At 39.9% G+C, this 22,127-nt stretch overlaps 1 protein-coding gene and 1 pseudogene across 6 annotated transcripts in view; one reads left to right on the forward strand and one right to left on the reverse strand.

Moving 5' to 3' along the window:
- The window catches only part of Gab3 (GRB2 associated binding protein 3), a 127,481-nt gene that overhangs the window by 50,710 nt on the left and 54,644 nt on the right, over positions 1–22,127 (forward strand). For 4 of the 6 annotated variants that reach the window (XR_003713725.1, XR_003713726.1, XR_003713727.1 and 1 more), the window contains exons 2-4: positions 143–446; positions 10,318–10,537; positions 11,031–11,509. Coding sequence is in view for 2 of the 6 variants with exons in the window: in XM_028785256.1 (XP_028641089.1) it covers positions 143–446; positions 10,318–10,537; positions 11,031–11,509 (1,003 nt within the window). In the remaining 4 variants the exon portion in view is untranslated. The remainder of the gene's footprint in view (positions 1–142; positions 447–10,317; positions 10,538–11,030; positions 11,510–22,127) is intronic. The other 2 variants (XR_003713728.1, XM_028785257.1) reach the window with 1 other exon arrangement.
- On the reverse strand, positions 14,756–17,459 carry LOC114637106 (annotated as a pseudogene).

Below are 22,127 nucleotides of genomic sequence, written 5' to 3' on the forward strand. Positions count from 1 at the left end.
TCTCTCTCTCTCTCTCTCTCTCTCTCTCTCTCTCTCTCTCTGTCTCTCAAAAGGTGTTACTTTAGAATGACAGTTTTCCTTGGCAGAGCTTGAGAAAAATGAACAAATGGTGTAATAACTTTATGTTAAATTTCTTCTGCAGGCTTGGCGTAAGCGCTGGTTTGTCCTCAGGCGGGGTCGCATGAGTGGCAATCCTGATGTCTTAGAGTACTACCACAACAAGCATTCCAGGAAGCCCATTCGTGTGATAGATCTCAGCGAATGCACTGTGTGGAAGCATGCAGGCCCTGATTTCATTAGGAAGGAATTTCAGAACAATTTTGTGTTCATTGTCAAGACCACTTCTCGCACATTCTACCTGGTAGCCAAGACTGAGGAAGAAATGCAGGTGTGGGTACACAGCATCAGTCAAGTTTGCAATTTCAGTCATCTGGAAGATGGTGCAGGTAAGAGCAGGGTTGGAACTCCTGTGAACAAAAGGATGGTCCACGATGGTTTGCTGGTACCGGAAAGCTACTGCAAGTAAGTGATGCAAGGTGCCTGCCTCTGTGAAGGTATTTTGGCAATCTAATGTATATCCTACTAAATTTAATACAGCACTAGAAAGCACTGTCTTTCACTTGGTAGTAGGATTCAAGTCCAAATGTGGAAAGGCAAAAATCTGCCTATACATATAATATTTGAGATCTCTGCTGATAAACAACCTGGAAGTTTGCTGTGGATCACTTCTGGGCATTGGGGGCACCTGACTCAATTCTTTTCTCCTCTTCCTTTTTCTCTTTTTCTTCTTCCTCTCCCTAGTTCTACTCCTTCTCTTCGTTCCCTCATTTTTCACTCTGTCTCCACATACTTTCATTCCCATGTAACATAAAAGATGGTTTTTAGCCTTGCATTATAATTCACTACCCTTCATAAATTTTTTTGTGCCTGTACTAGTCAAGGTTCTCTTAAGTAGTTAGAGAGGGAGAGGGGAAAAGAGGGGGGAGGGAGAGGGAGAGATCTTTTTCTTTCTTTTTATTGGATATTTTATTTATTTACATTTCAGATGCCATTTCCTTTCCTCATTACCCCCCATAAACCCCCATCCCATCCCCCCTCCTCCTTTTTGCTTTCATACAATTTTAATTACATGCAAGTATTAAGGTCAGTTCTAGGTTGAGGAACTAGCAACACAATAAGATGCAAATAGTCAAGGAACAAGCAAGACAATAAACACAAATAGTCAAAGAACAAGCAAGGCAATAAACAAAGTCCCATGGTCACTCCAGGGATCAGTGTTTCTAAGGGCTTATCAGGATGACCAAAATATCTGAGCCTAATTCCTTGTCCTAGCTCAAAGTCATTTTCATGTCTGACACCTACTTCTTTGTTCTAGCCTAAGATTTAGATTCCTGCCTGAAATTACTTCTTTGTTTTAGCCTAATGTTAGATTCCTGCCTGCAGTCCACTTCCTTGTCCATGGCCAATGTCATATTCCTGCCAAGCAGCCCATTTCCTTGTCCTTGGCCCATGTCAGATTCTTATCAAGCAGCGCCCATAGCTCTCTGCTTCTCCCCCTTTTTTATTTCATCAACAAGACTGAGCCTGTATTAGGTTGTTCTGACAAGAATTCCTTCCTTACCCATCATGGAATATGCATTATGAAAAGCAACACATTTATGTCTTAGGTTGGTAAGGCTCTATGCATAATCTTACCCGTCCTTGGCTTGTCAGCCTGTTAATTTAATAATTCTGTCTGGGGATCCATTTTCAGTTTCAAGCCATGTACTTAGGCTGCCAACATAACATGTTAATGTTGTTAAAAATAAGCTTTAACATGATGGGTAGGAATAAAAGTATTCCCAGGAAAAAAAGGTCTAGCATGATTAAGATATATATACTATTCTTCAAGCTTGACCTAAATGGAAATACTGACTTCAGGCCATGGGTAATTTTATCAGCAGTATCTGCCTCATCAATGCTCAGCAGAGCAGCATTCTTTAAACTCATAATCTCACTATGCAAAGTTAAAACATCCAGAGAGGTATTAGAATTATGTCAAATATACTGCAAGTGTCTTTAAACTTTTTCCTAATTATAATGACTATCATTGTAAATTTTAGAAGTAACACAAATCCAATGATATTTGGCATGACACTAAAGATAGCTTCTTAGTCTTAAACTCTGAACCTCCTTCCAATAATTTGAATATGATAAAGAGCATCAGTCTGTTCTTCCAAATGCCTATCTAAATCCTTGTATACTCAACACATTAGTAACATTTTTTACTAAAGGATTAACAAAAGTAGCTGTCTCAACTTCTTGTGTTAAAGCAATTGCAGAAGCAATGGTGCTAGCAATTAATGTAATTAAAGCTGTTATACCAGCAATAATCAAGCCCACTTCTGCTTAAAGCCTGACACACTTTTTCCAGTACTTGCAAGCTTTTTTTTCAGAATACCAAGGTTCTGTAAAACTCAGGACAATAAAACAAAAGCTGGTTGATAGATCCCCACAACGGACATGCCAGGTTTCAACACACTAACACAATTAGAAAGTGTACAATCAATGCAACTTACATTAAATACTGTAGAAGAAACAAAAGCAATTTTAACTTAACAATTAAAAGAGCCTTAACGCATGTGCTAATACTTGTTTGAAATCCAGATTCTGTCCCAACTTTATCTCATGCTAAAGTAACATCATAGAGAACTGCAGCTAACTTCCAAATATGTCTCTGAAAATGTCCCGATCCAGCCTTCCAAATGAAGACTGTTATTTCTAACGTTGGATTGATTTCTAGACCAGTACATAATTGAGTCTGAATAACTGGTCACATTTACGAAAAATACAAGAGTCATTATAACTTCTCTTTTTGATTATCTGTTCCACAAAGTCTGAAACCTTGAGGCAAGGCAGCTTGTCCCATCTGGGATATAGGCAAGCAAAGGTGGGTTGGGAACATATGTCCAATACAGCTTCCAGTCACCATTGTCAGGGCACTCAGCAAGCTCACGGGTTAGCATCATTCTTCGTCTCAGCATCAGCATGTCTCACCAATCGCTCTGGCAGCAACCATGCTTCTTCAGCATCCTGCAGAAAAAAACACAAACATGCCCTCTTCCCCATATTAGATACCTGATTGGGATCATGCCATATGCCAGTAAGTAGATCCTTCCCTTTTACCTAAGCATAAGTATGCCTAGTTTTAGGGTACCATACACACTCAGCAGAAAGTTCCTTGGCATCCAAATTTTTTAAAAAAAATTTAAAATAAAGTAACATGATTTAAATAAATGTGTGGTGTGTGGGGATAAACTTCCCTCCTTTTTATTTTAAGAAGATATTGTTTTAAAGTTCCATGGGCCCCTTCCACAGTCCCTTGTTCTTGAGGAGCATAAGGAATCCCAGTAATATGGGTAATATTAAATTGTTGACAAAAAGTCTCGAATGCTCAAGTGCAATAGTCAGTTCCATTATGTTTTTATTATTATTATTGAATAATTTATTTATCTACCTTTCAGATGTTATCCCCTTCCCCATTCCCCCACCCCTAGAAATCCCTTATCCCATCACCCCTCCTCCTGTTTCTATGATGATGTGCCCCCACCCATCCACCCACTCCCACTTCCCTGCCCTCGAATTCCCTCAAATGGAGGTATCCAGCCTTTCCAGGACCAAGGCCCTCCTCTCCTACTGATGCAGGACAATGTCATCCTCCCCTACATATACAGCTGGAGCCATGGGTTCCTCCATGTGTGTTCTCAGGTTGGCTGTTTAGACCCTGGGAGCTCTGGTTGTTTGGTATTGTCGGTCTCCTCATGGGGCCACAAGCCCCTTCAACTCCTTCAGTCTTCTCTCTAACTCCTCCATTGGGGACCCCGTTATCAGTTCAATGGTTAGTTGTATATGTCAGGCTCTGGCAGAGCCTCTCAGGAGACAGCTATATCAGGCTCCTGTCAGCATGCATTTCCTGGCATACACAACAGTGTTTTCATTTGGTGATTGCACATGGGATGGATCCCTCCTCCAGTCTCTGCTCCACACTTTGTCTCTGTATTTGCTCACATGAGTATTTTCTTACTCCTAAGAAGGACTGAAGCACCCACACTTTGGTCTTCCTTCTTCTTGAGCTTCATGTGGTCTGTGAGTTGTATCTTCAGTATTGTGAGCTTTGGGGTTAATATCCACTTATCAGTGAGTGCATATGAGAGAGATATCTTATTTGAGGTACAAGTGTAGTCCAGCTAGTTCAACAATGACTTTCTCATGATGGAAAGACCAAAAATCAGATAGTTGCTCAATTCATGAGGATGTATGTCTCAGTTGGTCTTCTGTGTATATGGGAATCGTTAAGTATGTTCTAATAGTAGCAAAAGAATGCCTCAATAGCAGGATAGATGAACTTGCTAGCCAGATAGAGGACAAGCAGACAAAAAGCAAAATCTTCCTCTTTTCGTGTGCTTTTATGTGGCTGCTACCAGAAGGTGTGGCTAAGATTCTTGGTGTGCCATTTCACCTCAAACGATCCAATCATGAAACTCTTCACAGGCATGCCCAGTCACTTGGGTTTTAGTTGATTTGAGATGTAGTCAGTTTGACAACTAAGATTAGTCATCACAGAGCCCAATTTCATCACATTCTGATAGAATAGGGAGTTTTGAATCTGGTTTCTTTTACTTTCTTTGTTTAGTAGACAAAAATTTTTATCCCTAATCTTGGCACACATTTCAACTTTTCAATAATTCTTTTGCTCTTTTTACCATCTACCAAATAAATATCCACATTATAACACCAGGAGGCAATGGAGAGTCAGGGTTCCATCTCTAAGGCAAGCATACTTGTGTGCATCTGTTTCTTTTCATGAGCCAGTGGAGCTTATTAACTGATACTATTTAGTAGCATTGCTGAGCTTTGAAAACACTCAAATAAAAGGAAATGAAGTGACAGCAAGTACTTTATCTTTGGTACAACAGACAGAACTTGCAAAGTAGCAGTATATCTCCATCATGACTAGAGCCTGATGTCAAGCAAACCCAACAAACCTCCTTGATCAATTCTTCCAGTGGTACTTGCTGCTGACTCTTCACAACCCTAATGCCTACATTTAGTCAAAATTTTACATATATATTTTTCATACATCCTGTTATAATTTACTTCCTCTTTCATTTCTCATCTAGCAGTTGTACAAACACACACACATCACATCATCACATCACATCACATCACATATGTATATTCCAGTGGCAGAACTGGAATAAAGCATCAGGAAGAAACCAAACTTCCCCACAACTCCTTTTATTCCCTCAGTTTTTAGGGGATATAAAGGCCAAGTCCTTTTTTTTTTTTTTCCTTTGGTCTGAAATCTATGTTATACAGGTTTTCTTGCAGTTTTACATATGCAACAGCCCCCTTTATTTACAAGTGATGGATTTTAACATTCCAAGTAGATGCCTGAAGCCTCAAATAGTACCAAAATTCTATTTTTGATAGTATATCATTTTCTACACACACACACACACACACACACACACACACACACACACACACACACAAATTTAATGCCTTTCCACCTTTTTTCTTGTTTTTTGTTTTTTCAAGACAGGGTTTCTCTGTGTAGTCCTGGCTGTCCTGGAACTCACTCTGTAGTAGGCTGGCCTCGAACTCAGAAATCCGCCTGCCTCTGCCTCCCAAGTGATGGGATTAAAGGCGTGCGCCACCACCGCCCGGCTCTTTTCCATCTTATATAAGTATTTATCATATACTATGACAGTTATCAGAAACTTTTATAGTTTGAAGTGGGACAGTAAGATTAGTACATATTTCTTTTTCCTTCACAATTTCATGAACATAAGGCTCATTTTATACTAATCTTGCAACCTTAGTATAAGACTTTTTCTTATTAAGTGAAAATATGTCACCTGTTTGAGCTAACGGAAGCATTTAATGACTTTTATTTTACATAATTCAATTTCTGGGATTACTACTCTCACACATTGAGGCTAATATTAAGAAAAAAAAGTTACTTGAAAAATACTGTGGTGCCATGACAATTAACTTGATATACTATACATAATGCCTCACAATTTAAAACTTATGACTTCCAGGGATAGAGAGATGGCTCAGTGTTGAAGAGTGCATACTGCTCTGGCAGAGGACTTGTTTTTAGTTTCCATCACCCACATTAGGCAACTCACAACTTCCTGTAACTCCAGATCCAAGGGATCCAAAGCCCTTCTCTGGCCTTCACAGTCACTGTGTATATACACACACTCATGTAACTATGTACACGAACATACACATACACACATACACACACTAAAACTCTTTAAAAAGACATGCTACTTCCTTATTTCTGAAATTTGCCATTTCATATTCTTAGACCAAGATTGATTTCAGGTAAATAAAACCACAGAAGGGGAAAGTACAATAAGAGGGAACAACTGTACAGTATTTGCTTCTGTATCGACAGCTATAGGCTAGTGAACATTGTATCTCCCCTATGAATTTGTCTTATCCTATATTGACTCTGTGGTAGATGTGCTATCATCATCTCTATGGTATATACAGAGGACATGTGAAGAAAACAGATGATAACTAGAACCCAGACATGACCTCAGGAAGTTCAGGGTCACTTTGACTGAGGAACCCTGTATTGAAAACTATGGTCAGGATATAATACCTGAGAGAAGAATAAAAAAAAAATGACACACACAAAAAGCTTTTCATTGGCTTTTTATGATCTGGAGTTCTCATTACCTTTTAATCCACATTAAATTTTGACCTCTGTTCTTAGACTTTGGTGAGATTTAGTGTTCCTGAGAAACAGAGGGTTACCCAGCCATCAAAACATACTATTCCTTTCTTTCTCCTTATATATAACAATTATTAACACCACTGTATTTATGTGTTGCTTATGTGACTCCTCTGGTATAGTGTAAACTCAAGTAAAGACAGGGTCTTTGTTTCAGCTATATCATCAGAGTTAGAAGTCACATATGTAGATGCACTAATAGAATTTCTACATAAATATGAATATACACAATTTATGCATATGTAATATGTTAGGCTTTTTGATGCAGTTACAAAACACAAAGGGGGACAGATTTATTTTGGCTGATTGTTTCAGTCCATGATTGTTTGGATACTTTGTGTGTAGGCCTGTTGCTGTCAGCCTATTGTGAGGCAGACTGTCACAGCTTCAAGAATATGTGTTTGTCACAGTTGCTCACTTCATAGTAGCCAGAAGCAAGGGGGGAATGAATGCCTATACTTATGGGCTTCTTCTCTTTTTCTTTAATCCAAGAGCCTAGTTCATTGAATGATGTACACACTTCTCTCCCCTTAATCATCTGTGAAAATTCCTATACTCACAGAACTGTGCTTGAATAACTTTTAAGTCATTTTTCAGTCCAGCCAAATTGATAAGATTAATCATCATCTTTGTCCATCTAATACCTTATCAAATTCCCTTAAACTATACTTAAATTCAAAATAAAGATATCAAGATGATTGTAATTCTACCTAACATGCTATAACTATCCAGTACACAACTAAAAACATACAAATTCTTTTACCAAAGAGTTAACAAATTCAGTGTTACTCAAAAAATCCAAGTACAAAATCTTATCTGGAGACTAAAAGCAATCTCTTGTTTGTGAGTCCCTATAAAAATCAAACAATTTACATACTCCCAACATAAAATGGCATAGACTAAACATTCCAATTTCAAAAGTCAGGAATGGAGGCATAAGAAAGGAGGGACCAAGAAAAGCCAAAACCCAGCAGGACAAGTTTTAAATCCTATAATTTCATGTCCTTTAGCTGGAGCATAGAGCACTATGTGAGCTCCTCAGAGTTTGGAGAGCCGTGCCCTTCCAGCTTTGACAGTTACTACAGCTCATATGGTTTCCTCCCTAGGCTAGCTCCACTTGCTCCAGTGCCTTTCTTTAGAAGCCGTTCTGTGGTTAAGCAGTGGTGGAGCACACCTTTAATCCTAACACTCAGGAAGCAGAGGGAGGTAGATCTCTGTGAGTTTGAGGCCAGCCTAGTCTACAAAGTGAGTTCTAGGACATCCAAGGCTACACAAATAAACCCTGCCTCAAAACAAAACAAAAGAAAAAAGATGTTCTGACCAAGCCCTCTCAGTCAGCCAACAGGGTCTCCAGCGCAGGAGTGAGGATTAAAAGAAAAGAGACAGTTAGACAAAACTGTAGCGTGACCCCAGCCAGTTCTGAGGCTGAAGGCAGGTTCGTTTAATTCAACTTTTCTTTTAAACCCTTTTAATTACATGCAAGTATTTAGGTCAGTTCTAGATTTGAGGAACCAACATTACAATAGAAACAAACAGTCAAGGAACAAACAAGGCAATATGCAGAGTCCCATGATCACTCTCATGATCGCTGGTTCTAAGGGCTCATCAGGATGACGAAGTATCCGAGCCTACTTCCCTGTCCTAGCCCACAGTCATATTCATGCCTGAGGCTTACCTCTTTGTTTTAGCCTAAAACTAGACTCCTGCCTGAATTTACTTCCTTGTCATGGCCCAAAGTCAGATTCTTGTCTAAAGCCCAATTCCTTGTTCTTGGCCAATATCAGATTCAGCCAAGCAGCCCCAATGGCTTCCCACAATGTTCCATGTTCTTGACATTTCCAGCTTCTTGAATTTTTCCTTGTATCTTTAGCTTCATTTACACAGCTTTATATAGTCCCCTCTCATGGACTACTCCCAAATAATCTGATCCTAGTACACATTGTATGGTTTCTCAGACTTTCCTTTGAAATCTAGAAGGGCATCTCCAAGACTCCAAGGCTCTTAGATTCAGTATCCTTGTAAAACCAGCATCTTGTAAATGATGCTAGTGTTTGCCATCAGTTCGTGGTGGTAGCTAGTCCTTCTTGAAACATGGCTGCAGCAACATCCAAATACCTGTGCTACTGAACTTGGGTAGCTTTGTGTAAGCAAGGCATCCTGTGATTAGGGTACCATGACAGCACTCTCTTCCCAAAGGAGAGTCTTTCAAAGGAGTTTATACTTTAACTCTTTATCCTTGTAATGGTTAATGTCATATTGATTCTTGAGGTATCATCAACATAGCTTTCCTATTTTCCTGGTGCAATGTGCTTCACATTATTAGTATTGTCATTGGTATGCATTTTGAGATTGGGCCCAGAGCCTTGATTTTGGTAGGCATGCACTCAATCACTGTGCTTTTCATACCCAGTCCTTTTAACTTCTTTTAAAAAAAAAAAGATTCATTTACTTAATGTACACTGTAGCTATCTTCAGACACATCAGAAGAGGGTGTCAGATCCCATTACAGCTGGTTGTGAGCCACCATGTGGTTGCTGAGAATTGAACTCAGGACCTTTGGAAGAACAGTCAGTGCTCTTAATTGCTGAGCCATCTCTCCAGCCCCACTTGACCTCTTTTTAATGGTGATAATCTTTTTAGAAATCATGACTTCTTTTTTATTTGTTTTGTTTTGTTTTTCGAGACATGGTTTCTCTGTGTAACAGCACTGTCTATTCTGGAACTTGATCTGTAGACCAGGTAGGCCTTAAACTCACAGATCCACCTGCTTCTGCCTCCCAAGTGCTGGGAATAAAGGTATTTGCTGCTGCCACCACCACCCAGCAATCATGATTTTAAAAGTTTCTACCACCTCCAAATGCCACCAAATTATCAATTATTTAGTAGATTAATCCATTCTTAGTGAGAGTCTACATAATCCACTCAATTATTCAATTCATTAGTCAGTGTCAAAGCCTTCAACACATGAACCTTACAGAGGAGGGTACATCATATCCAAATCATAATATTCATATGCATGAATGCATATGTAAGTATATATAGACTTGTTATGCATAAATAATATGCATACATATATGTTTATTTGTTGAGTGAATAAACGATGATACAAGGCTACTGCTGAGGACTGTTAAGCTATTGAACTGTAGGTTTTCAGCCAAGAATGCTTGGGGGTTTTGTTGTTATTATTTTGTTTGTGTGTGTGTATGTGTGTGTGTTTGTGTGTGTATGATTGTGTGTATGTGTGTGTGTTTGTGTGTGTATGATTGTGTGTATGTGTGTGTGTTTGTGTGTATGTATGTTTGTGTGTGTGTGTGTTTTGACTCTTAATTGATTCAACACTTCACCCTTGGAACATTGGTCTTCTTTCCCAGACATTGTTTATAGCTTCAGGAAATGGTTGCCTCCACCCATACAAACACCAGCTGTGATTTACATCTTCTATTTGTTTTTTTGGATGCTGTTTGAAAAACTTTTGAATGTTATAGCCATTCTTAAAACACTAACTTGGGAAATAATTTTTCCAGCAGAGTCCACGGAGAGTCTCTCTCACATGCCTTCCCCCCTCCAGCCATCCCCTGCCAGTTCACTTCATACCATCCATGTTGCCAACTCTGCCTTGCCAAAAGATGACCGAAACACTAATACTTTAGTCACCAAGGAAACCAGAAGTGAGTCAGAGTTTCTCTTCCTTCCTGATTATCTGATTCTGTCCAACTGTGAGACTGGAATACTGCACCATGCCAGGTATGCTTACTTTTGGGACTCAACTGGGCCTTCTGGCATGTTCTATTCTGTTCACAGAGCCCACATTCCCTTTTGCAAAGTCTTTGAGATGTGCTCAAAGCACATAACCAAATATATTTGTTTAGCAAGAATTATTTCTAGTAGATGGATCTAATCTTATCTCTTTCTTACTATTGCCAAGGACAAGGGCAGATGATTATCAATATCATTATTAAAGATGAAGTAGTATACTAAATACAATGAATTGGGTTTCAACATTGTGGCTTTCATTTCTAACCTTGCATTTTCATACTTATCTCATGGTATATAGAATGAAAAAAACCAGCAGACTTTTTTCTGCACTAAGGAGTTGGTATAACTGTGTGTTGTAGAAAGAATAAGTCTCTACAAGTAGAACAAAAGGTGGCATATGACAACTTATAATAAGGTACATGTAGATTTTGTATGTGGATATCTACATATCAATCAAATTTATTTGTTTTTTTTCCTTCAGTCTTCCCACCAGATGTGATAACTGGTCAAATTCAGACCACTCATTGGCGCAGACTTCATTTGATGATGTTTTTCTTGATGGTCTACAGCCATTTACTTCTAATAATTTGGTCCATCCCTTGCACCACGGAAAAGTATCTCAGGATTTTCCTTCCGTACGGCCCCAGGCTTCTTTAATCCGGAATAGAGAAATCAATGGCCCATCCAGGAACTTGGTGCCTTCTTCTCCATTGCTAGAATCTTCCTTAAATCCCACAGTTCACGTAGAAGGAAAACAAGTTTCCTTACCCAGTGGGGTAAAAGATCTAAACATTATGTCTAACATTCCACCTCCTCGTCCACCTAAGCCAAGTTATCTCTATGAACGGCGCCAAGATCAGCCCCTGTTGACTGGGCACAGCAGTAACAAGAAGCCAGGGTACATTATGGTGCCAAGAAGAATCTCCCTTTCTGGGTTAGACCATGTGGGGTCCTGTAAAGGTAAGTGTTGGGTGCAATATTCAGGCACAGAATTATGGGCAAAAACTAGCCTTCACAACTCCTTATCATACCTTGTGTCTAGGTGGTAGCATTCTTTGTTGAAACCAGTCCAGTCTCCTAATGAGGCTGAGTATATGGTGAGAGCACAGATAACTCTCCTGTTCCTAGGTACCTGCACTCCCCTTTTGAGCCTAGCCAGCAGGAAAGATCCATAGATTGCTAAAAGTACTGTAAAGAGCTGGAACCCCAGTCCATTGTGAGTCCTTGCCCAGGTTGTAATCTGCTTATCGGAGACTGAGCTGCTGATTTTTGTTTTGAGTCACCTGAGGACATACTTTAGCATGTATGTAAAAGGTCATATGGTTTTGCTTCAGCTTGATCCCATTTTCTTCTCTGCCTTTCACCTGCATAATGATCCTGGAGATCATAACTCCTCCTATTTCTTACCAATTTTGTTAGTTTCATTCAGCATCCCAATTCACACATTCTTTTTAGATCCTGATTGGCTATATATAATTCTCACTTAGCCTCATTAATTTTGTCTACTGGCATACTCTCCAGTGTGAATGACTTGCAGTTTTGCATATAGTGCCATTTTCTACCCCTCTTTGCCCTTCCACTCCAGTTTTCTGAGGCTTTCAAAAACTGCTTAACAAGTATCTTTGCTGGCTTTTTAGTAAACTCTTTATTGCTTCTTTGGGAATTCTCATATTTTGCCATGAGCTCATCAGACTAATCATCATATTCTTTTCTTTTATGCCACTCTATGGGTCTCAGACAGACACAAAATCCCCTTATTCTTTCTTTCTCCCTCCCTCCTTCCAAATACAATCATACACTATTACTAAGACCATATATCAAAGGAGTTTAGTCAAAATGTAAGGAAGGCAAATTGGTTTTCAAATCTCTCATTCTGAGTAAGAAAATAAGTCACTCTGGAAACAAAGTCCCTAATGATGAAACTAACCATGACACAAGTTACTTCCTTCAGACAACTCCAGTGAAATAGGTGTATGCTGGTTGCACAATGGTTTTTAATGCATGGGAATAGTGGGGAAAAATGTGGGCAAATAAAAGTTAGTAAGCAAAATTTAGAAACTGAAATGAATAAAGCTAATAGAATAATAGAATGTGACAATGAATTGAAAGTCTTGAGACAAACATAAAACAGCCAGGTTGTATTTTTTTCACACAATGACAGACACAGGTTAAAATTGAGGAAAATAGAGACAGTGAATAGCAGAAGCAAACTGAGTTAGAGAAAGCAGAGGGAATCTATGGAGTTGATCACTCCCTTCCCATTACCATCAACCTGGATGTGGGGTTTGTGTGTGGAGGCAGCACTTGGAAAGGACCATTTTTGTCCATCTGGATGTCCATCCTGTGTTGGAGCTCCCTGCATTGGGAAGGCTGTCCTGTTCCCTCTGTCATAAAGGAAACCCATGTATATGAGGGTCTCAGTCTGAGTTCTGCTTCCTATCCTCAGCTTATACAAGTACCACATTTTTTAAAACCACTGAATCTTTCTGTCTTGATAGAAGTCAGTTAGAATAGTTTCACCTCCTGTTATTTACATGCAATCTGTAAAGATAATCACAGATTATTTAGCACACTCAGCCATCCATATTTTACAAGAGATGCTCAGAATTTGCTTATGTTATATATCTAAAAGTTTAGACCTTTTGATCATGTTCCTGCCAACCACAGGACTAGTCCCCATTTTATGAGTTAATCATTTTAGACTTAACATTTGAAGGCCATACAGTTGTTTTTCTTTGTTTGATTGCTTTCATTTGCTATGTCCTTGCAAATGAAAAGATTTTCTTTTTTTCCATTTTTTTAAAATTAATTAATTTATTTATTTTAAACTCCAATTTTTATTCCCCTTTCAGTCCACCCTCCGACTGTTCCACATCCCATACCTCCTCCTCCTTACCCCCCATCTTCAAGAGGATGTCCCCATCCCCAAGCCCCCACTCCACCAGACTGGGGCCTCCAGTCTCTTGAGGGTTAGGTGCATCTTCTCTGACTAAACCCAGACCCTGCAGTCCTCTGCTGTATATGTGTTGGGGGCCTCATATCAGCTGGTGTATGTTGCCTGGTTGGTGGTCCAGTGTCTGAGAGATCTCAGGGGTCCAGGTTAATTGAGACTGCTGGTCCTCCTACAGGGTCACCCTCATCCTCAGCTTCTTCCAGCTTTTCCCTAATTCAACCACAGCTTCTGTTCATTGGTTGGCTGCAAATAGCTGCATCTGACTCTTTCATCTGCTTGTTGAGTCTTCCGTAGGGCAGTCATGATAGGTCCTTTTTTTTTTTTTAATTTAGAAATTTATTCTGTTTAATCCACAAGCTTTATATAGCTTTAGTTAAAAAATAAAATAAAACAAGTGAAACCAAGACACTGTCCAGGCCCTTCCAGCCCGCCAAGTATACAGCTCTTCAGTTGTGGACACCAATTGGAAGAGTGAGGAAAACCGTGAGTGGGAGCCACCAAGTTTCAAAAAACAAATGTATGTACCTGAAGGTCCTTCCTGGGTCTAGTCAATTGCCTTTACAAAAGAGGATGAAAAGGGGGACAAAACAACACAACTTCAAGGCGAAAACCTAGAGTTCCAAGTCAGCTTAGGAACTATCCCTGGGGCAGCCCGGCAGAGCTGCCATCCTGCCATCCTGCCACAGCAGACTCCACAGGCAACAGAGTGAAGGAACGCTCACTCAAACTCAAACTCAAACCTCTGTGGTACTTCATCAGTGGTCTCACTTCTGGGCGAGCTTACAAACCTATATAAGGTTGGAAGCATAATTTACCTGGGTGCTAAGATTCAAGAGAAAGGGAAGGAGGAAAAAGAAAAAAAGAAAGAAAAGAGAAAGAAAGAAAGAAAGAAAGAAAGAAAGAAAGAAAGAAAGAAAGAAAGGAAGGAAGAAACAAACCCAACCTCTTGGGAGAAGCAAGGGCATTTAAAGGAACCACAAGAATGCCAACAATATTTAAACCCCCTTTTTTAAAAAAGAGATTTTTTTGGCTTAAAATATTTCACTCTAAATGTCAATGGAAGAATGTCACTAATACACTGTGGACACCTTTGTAATGTAAATCCATGCCCCCCTTTTTTAAAACATGGTGAACTTCAACCTAGCAATTATTACAACAAATGTTATAGTCTAAAGTTCAAACACATTTTAGCAATTTTGAAATTGAATTGAGTACAAACCAAATAAAATTTACAACGTAACAAACATGTCTGCCTAGGACTGTGGGAACACTTGAGCCTTCCGCATGGATCGAAGGGCCTTCTCCCTCAGGTGCCTCTCTAAGTCATCAAGGTTGTCATCTTCAGCTTCACTCTCAGTCTCCTTCCTAGGCTCTGGTGCTGCTGCAGGCTCTTCCTGTGCTGATGTGGTGGCTGCAGCAGAAACAGCTGCAGGGGCTGCAGGGACTGCAGGGGCTGGGGTGGTTACGGTCACAGCCGCCTTCTTGTGGTTTTTTGTGCTTCTTATCCTTCTTGTGTTTCTTGTCCTCCTCCTTCTTCTTTTTCTTTCCACCTCCTTCTTGATAAAAATTCCTGGCAGGGGACAGGCTTAGTGCTGGGCTTTTAGCCTTTTTGGCTGGTATTGCAGGTGACCAGTTTGTGGAGGGTGACTGAGACTGCACAGGAGAGGGAGGTGCTGGAGGCTTTTTAGCTGCTGGCTCTGGAGATCCAGAGACAGATCTGGAAGAGGAAACCCTTCTTACGGACTGAGGGCTTGGTGATGCAGCCTTTTTTATCTTTTTGGGTTCCGGAGTCCTGAAGACTCTCCTAATAGACCTAATACTTGGAGATGGGGACTGTCTTCCTTGGGGCGATGTTGAAGCTCCTCTTCGAACAGGGGGAGGGCTTGAGGTCTGAGGCCTTGGTGAGGGCAAATGCCTTTTGTTTGGTTGTGGTGACCGGTGTGACCGGCCTGGGGAAGACCCTTTCCTATGCTTTGAAGATAAAGAGGGAGTCTCTTGGTGACAGGGGGGCTTCTTTGTTTAGAAGGTGGAGAGCGAGAGATCCAGCGCTTTGGTGGTGGAGATGGTGATGCCCTTTGCTTGGGTGGGGGTGGGGGCGAGGCGGTTCTTCTCTTTGGAGGTGGGAAAGGAGAGTATCTCCTCTGGATGGGAGAAGAGTATCTTCTTGGAGACGGTGAGCGGTGGCGTGGGGGAGGAGAAGGGGTCCTTCATCGAGGTGGTGGGGTGGGAGACCGAGGAGAAGGTGGGGGAGGAGGAGGAGGGGCTGGAGAAGGAGATCTTAGCCTTCTGGCAGGAGGTGGGGAGGGACTTCTCCTTGCACTACGAGGGGAAGTCTCTTTTTAGCACTTTCGAGGTGATGGAGAGGCACTCCGAGAAGGGGAATGTCTCCGCCGCTTGCCTACCTCACCGTTCTTCACATGGGATCTCTTGGGCCGCTCATCTTCTGAGGTGGAAGAGGAGCCAGAGTCAGATGAAGACTGCTGGTTCTGTCGCCTGTACTGCCGCCTCTGCTGCACAGAATCAGCGGCAGCCATTTTGCTGCCTTTGTCTTCTTCAGACCCAGACAACTCCACTTTTCTAGGCTTGGGTGATGGAGAAGGTGACTCTCTTTTCTCAGTACCTTTATGTTTTGTCACTTTACCTGAAGTTCTTCCTGGAGACACAGAAACACGACTTTTTCTTGTACGATTTGACTGCTGGGGAGTTGGAGAATGGCGAGTTTTGGAAGGTGGAGTTGCTGGAGACGGTGACCGGTGCCTTCACTGGGGAGGACTTGCTGAAGGTGATAACCTACGCGTTTTCCGAGGAAGGCTGGATGTCCTCTTGGGAGGCTTCTTTGGCCGTGACTGGGAACAAGATGAACAGGAAGACGAGCTACTTCCAGACAGTGATGCGGAAGAACGCCTCCTTCATCTCCCTGGAGACCTACTCCTCCTGTGCCTTGGTGGAGGAGGCATCCGTCTTGGTGGTGTACTTTTTCGGGGTGATGGTCATCTTCTTGGGCTTGGCCGCCTTCTAGGAGAATATGATCTTGACCGGGATCTGTTTCGCCGTCTTGGTCGAGTATGAGAAGGTGATCGAGACCGGATCCGAGACCGTGATTTGGAACGTGACCGAGACCTTGGACGAGTCTTTTCCTTTTCCTTTTCCTTTTCCTTTTTGGAGTTTTTCTCTGGCGACGGGTCTTTGGGCTCTGGCACAGGCTCAGGCTTGGGAGCTTTCAGGATGTTACTCATAGATGTGGCCTCCTGTACTGAAGAGTCTTTCATTCTCACTGATGGTTCTGGGAGCTCTGGAGATTTCTCCTTCTTTTCTGGGGCAGGGGAAGGACTCCGGCTCTTGGTTCTGTGATGGGGAGACCGAGAGTGACTGCGCTTTCTCTCTCTCCTGATAGGGGAAGATCATCTTCTAGGAGAAGGAGATCTGGATTTGCATCTTCTTGGGCTGAGAGACCGCTCCCTCTTCTCTCTGCTGCTTTCTTTTTCATCCTTATCCTTCTTATCTTTATCTTCATCTTGTTTTTTCAGAGATGCCAATTTTTCTTGTTCAATTTATCTTTGTTTTATCTCTTCGTTCTTCAACTCTAGGAAAGCAGAAGGGATTCCAGCGATATTTTCTTGTGCACTTAACAGCAGGGGCCACAGTTCTCCCATGAATTCTCTAGCATTCTTCCCATTTAAAAATCCAGTCAGATTGATTTGCATCATTTTGGAATCTGGGTTCTTCACTTCCAGCTGGTTGAATATAAACTCAATCACAGCATCATCTTCGAATCCAAGGATCTCAGTTACTCTTTTTGTTATCCAAGGCTTTATAACCTCCAAGTTTACTTTGCTCATGTCCACCTTTTTTTTCTAGGCATTCTGCAAATTTCAGCTGCTTGAGCAGTTTCTTCTGTTTGTTGCTGAACTGATTATTCTGCTCTGCACTTGTTCCACAGAAGAATCCCGTGTCCATCTTGCTGCCTCGCTCGGAGATCGCTCCCTACTCCCGATAGGTCCCTTTTTGTGAGCACTCCATAGCCTCAGTAATAGTGTCAGGCCTTGGGACCTCCCTTGAGCTGGATCCCACTTTGGGCCTATCACTGGACCTTCTTTTCCTCAGGCTCCTCTCCGTTTTCATCACTGCAATTCTTTCAGACAGGAACAATTATGAGTCAGAGTTTTGATTGTGGGATGGCAACCCTGTGTGCTCTATAACTTCACTCTTCCTACTGTCTGGCATTTCATCTAGGGTCCCTCTCTTTGAGTCTTGAGAGTCTCTCACTTCCAAGGTCTCTGGTGCATTCTGGAAGAGTACCCCCAACCCCCTATCTCCCGAGATTGCCTGTTTCCATTCTTTCTGCTGGCTCTCAGGACTTTAGTCCTTTTCCCTCACCCAATACCAGATCAGGTTCCCCTCTTCGCCCTCCCCCCACCTCCCATCCACTTTCCTTCCCTGGTCCCTTGCTCCCTCCCCAACACTCCTTCATGTTAAAAGCATTGGAGAGATCAGGAATTCAAGGCCCATACCTAAACATAATAAAAGCAATATAGAGCAAAGCAACAATCAATATCAAATTAAACGGAAAAAATACATGAAGCAATCCCACTAAAATTGGAAACAAGACAAGGATGTCCACTCCCCCTGTATCTATTCAACATAGTACTTGAAGTGCTAGCTAGAACAATAAGACAACAAAAAGAGATCAAGGGGATACAAATTGGCAAAGAAGAAATAAAAGTATTACTATTTGCAGATGATATAATAGCATATATAAGCGACCCAAAAAATTCTACCAGAGAACTTCTCCAGCTGATAAACAACTCCAGTAAAGTGGCCAGATATAAAATTAACTGAAATAAATCAGTAGCCTTCCTTTATACAAATGATAAACAGGCTGAGAAAGAAATTAGGGAAACAACTCCTTCACAATAGCCACAAATAATATAAAATATCTTGGGGTAACTCTAACCAAACAAGTGAAAGATCTGTATGACAATAACTTCAAGTCTCTCAAGAAAGAAATAGAAGATCTCAGAAAATGGAGAGACCTCCCATGCTAATGGATTGGTAGAATTAACACAGTAAAAATGGCCACCCTACCAAAAGCAATCTATAGATTTAATGAAATCCCCATCAAAATCCCAACACAACTCTTCAAAGACATGGAAAGAGCAATTCTCAAATTCATCTGGAAAGGCAAAAAAACCCAGAATTGCGAAAACAATACTTAACAATAAAAGAATGGCAGGGGGAATCACCATCTCTGACTTCAAGCTTTACTACAGAGCAATAGTGATAAAAACCACATGGTATTGGTACAGAGAGAGGCAGGTAGATCAATGGAATAGAGTTGAAGACCCAGAAATGAACCCACACTATGGTCACTTGATCTTTGACAAAGAAGCCAAACATATACAATGGAAAAAACAAAGCATCTTCAACAAATGGTGCTGGTCTAACTGGCTGTTGATATGTAGAAAAATGAAAATAGACCCATATTTGTCACCTTGCACAAGGCTCAAGTCCAAGTGGATCAAGAACCTCAACATAAAACCAGATACAATGAATCTACTACAAATGAAAGTGCCAAAGAGCCTTGAACTCATTGGCATGGGGAAGGGGGAATTTTCTAAACAGAACTCAATGGTGCATGCTCTAAGATCAAGAATTAATAAATGGAACCTCATGAAACTGGAAAGCTTATGTAAGGCAAAAGACATAGCCAATAAGACAAATCAGCAACCTACAGATTGGGGAAAAAAAGTCTTCACTAACTCCACATCTGATAGAGGGATAATATCCAAAATATATAAAGAACTCAAGAAGCTGACCACCAAAAGTTTTCCTATTTTTATGGCTGAATGACTTTCCATTGCATACATGTATATGTTACGGTGTGTAAATATGATGCTGTGTGTATATGTATGTATATATATATATATATATATATATGCATATATATGCACACACACATATATGTATGAATGTGTTTATGATACATTTTTTCCTTTTACATGTTAATGGGCATTTTGCTGCTAACATTTCTTAGTGTAGGACTGCAGATATCTTTTTTTATATACTGATTTCATTTCCTTTGGACATATAATCCTGGTACTGGGACTGCTGGATTATATGGTAGGCCTATTTTTAATTTTTTTGAAGAATCTTCATGATATTTCTATACTAATTTATATTCCCATCAATGGTATGTAAGGGTCTGCCTTTCTGTGAATTCCTACCAGCACTTGTATTTTTTTGTTTATTGTTTTGTCATTTTATGTTGTTATTATAGCTGGATTGAGGGGATAATGTAATTTTGAACTTCCCTGTTAGTTAATAATGAACATTTTTCATATTTTTTTAACAATCGATTGCACTCTTGGAAATATTTATTAATCTTTTAAAAGGTTTATTTATTTTTAAGTGTATGGGTATTTTGCTTGCATGTATGTCTATGTACAATGTGCAGTGCCTGCAGAGGCCAGAAGAAGGTGTAAGATCCTTTGGAACTAAATGGTTGTGAGCAAATGTGTGGATTCTAGGAACTGAACTTTAGTCGTCTAACAGAGAAGTTAGTACTCTTAACCACATAGCCATCTTACCAAACCCCACTGATCATTTTAAAACCAGCAGTCTCAACTAACTGGACCCCTGAGATCAGATACTGAGCCACCAACTAGGCAGTGTACACCAGCTGATACGAGGATTCAGCACATATATAACAGAGGACTGCCTGGTCTGGAACAGTCAGAGATGTACCTAACCCTTGAGAGACTGGAGGCCCCAGGGAGTTTAGGGTTCTGATGGGGGTGGGAGGTGGGAGGATGGGGACATCCTTGTGGAGATGGAGGGGGGAGGTATGGGATGTGGAACAGTTAGATGGTGGACCAGCAGGGGGATAAAGTCTGGACTGTAAAAAAAAAGATTAAAGAATAAATAAATAAATAAATAAATAAGAAATACATGATAAATCTCAAAATATATTATAAGGCAAATTGCACAGGTACTAGCTCACATTCAGTCTGTGTAACATTATGTCAAGATGTTCTACTTATCAACTATCCACAAGTTATTAACTCATATATTTCTTCAAGCATTTTGTTTACTAATTTTTATATTATCATTTTACTAGATGAATAGTATCTCATTCCTGTTTTAAAAATACCTATTTTCTATATGTGCACACTCACAGGATGTTACATTTTTAGAAGGAGACATAGTACTTCTACTGGTAAATGAGGGAAAAATATAGGCCTACCCTATCATGCTTTATTTGTAGTAAACAAATAAAAATGTCAATTAAATTTAACTTTATTTTGGTTTGGTTAACTTATAATTTGGTTTTATTCTGTTTTTAAATTTGATTTGTATATTTTGGAATTATCCAAATGTATGCCTGTGAGGGATATGTGCACTTAAGTGCTCTTGAAAGTGTAGACCAGAAGTGGCATGAGGTCATTTGGAAGTAGAGTTAGAGGTGGTTATGTGATGCCTAATATGAGTGCTGGCAACTGAGTTGGGGTCCTCCATAAGAAGAATATGCACTTCTAACTGCTGAGCAACCTGCCCAGCTCTTAGTCTATCTGTTTTCATGTAACTTCATTGGTTATTAAGAATACTCCTCTTAAGAACCCAATACACATGGATGTTTCCTTTGTTTTGCATGACGCTCCATCCATGAGTTTCTTTCCCAAACTGAATGATGCCATGATGTTTTTGAAACTCCAGAACTGTAAAATATACATTTTTTGTAAAGTACACAGTACTTAGTTATAAAAAGACAAATAGTTAATGTTTAAGTCAATTATACTTAAAATATTTTCTTAATGCCTCACCTCAAACAATTTTAACTTTACAGTCTATTTAACATAACATAGAACTTAGTCTGACAACAAAGCTTTATAATATCTAATACTGGTTTTATTCCATGGGTAAATGTTCCAAAAACTTGGGATTATTTCGCCTCTTAAGAGAAAAAAATAGTTTTTTAAGTTCAACTTACCATGATGAGTATTATATGGTTTTGTTCTGTTTTGTTTAAAATATCAAATATATAACAATTAAAAATTTTTGAATAAAAATTAGACATTTGCTTTTTTATTGTGAATTTTTGAGTTCCTTATAATACAGTGGCATGTATTTACTATTTTATGTTTATTGTCAAAGACATTTTATTTGGATCTATTTTTATTTTTCTATATATCAACTGCTAATTATACCAGCACCATTTATTGAGGATGCTTTCTTTTTCCATTGTATATTTTTGGCTTCTTTGTCAAAGATCAAGTGACCATAGGTGTATGGGTTCATTTCTGGGTCTTCAATTCTATTCCATTGATCTTCCTGTCTGTCTCTGTACCAATACCATGCAGTTTTTATCACTATTGCTCTATAGTACAGCTTGAGGTCAGGGATGGTGATTTCCTCAGAAGTTCTTTTATTGTTAAGAATAGTTTTTGCTACTCTGGTTTTTTTTCCATATAAATTTAGAATTGCTCCTTTTCCATGTCTTTGAAGAGTTGTGTTGGAATGGATCTCTCCATTTTCTGAGGTCTGTATTTTTTCTTTCTTCTACATAATCTTTATATAGAAACTATATATATATATATATATATATATATATATATATATATATATATA

The sequence above is a fragment of the Grammomys surdaster genome, unplaced genomic scaffold (assembly GCF_004785775.1).
Source record: "Grammomys surdaster isolate TR1022 unplaced genomic scaffold, NIH_TR_1.0 125178, whole genome shotgun sequence".
Lineage (NCBI taxonomy): Eukaryota > Metazoa > Chordata > Mammalia > Rodentia > Muridae > Grammomys > Grammomys surdaster.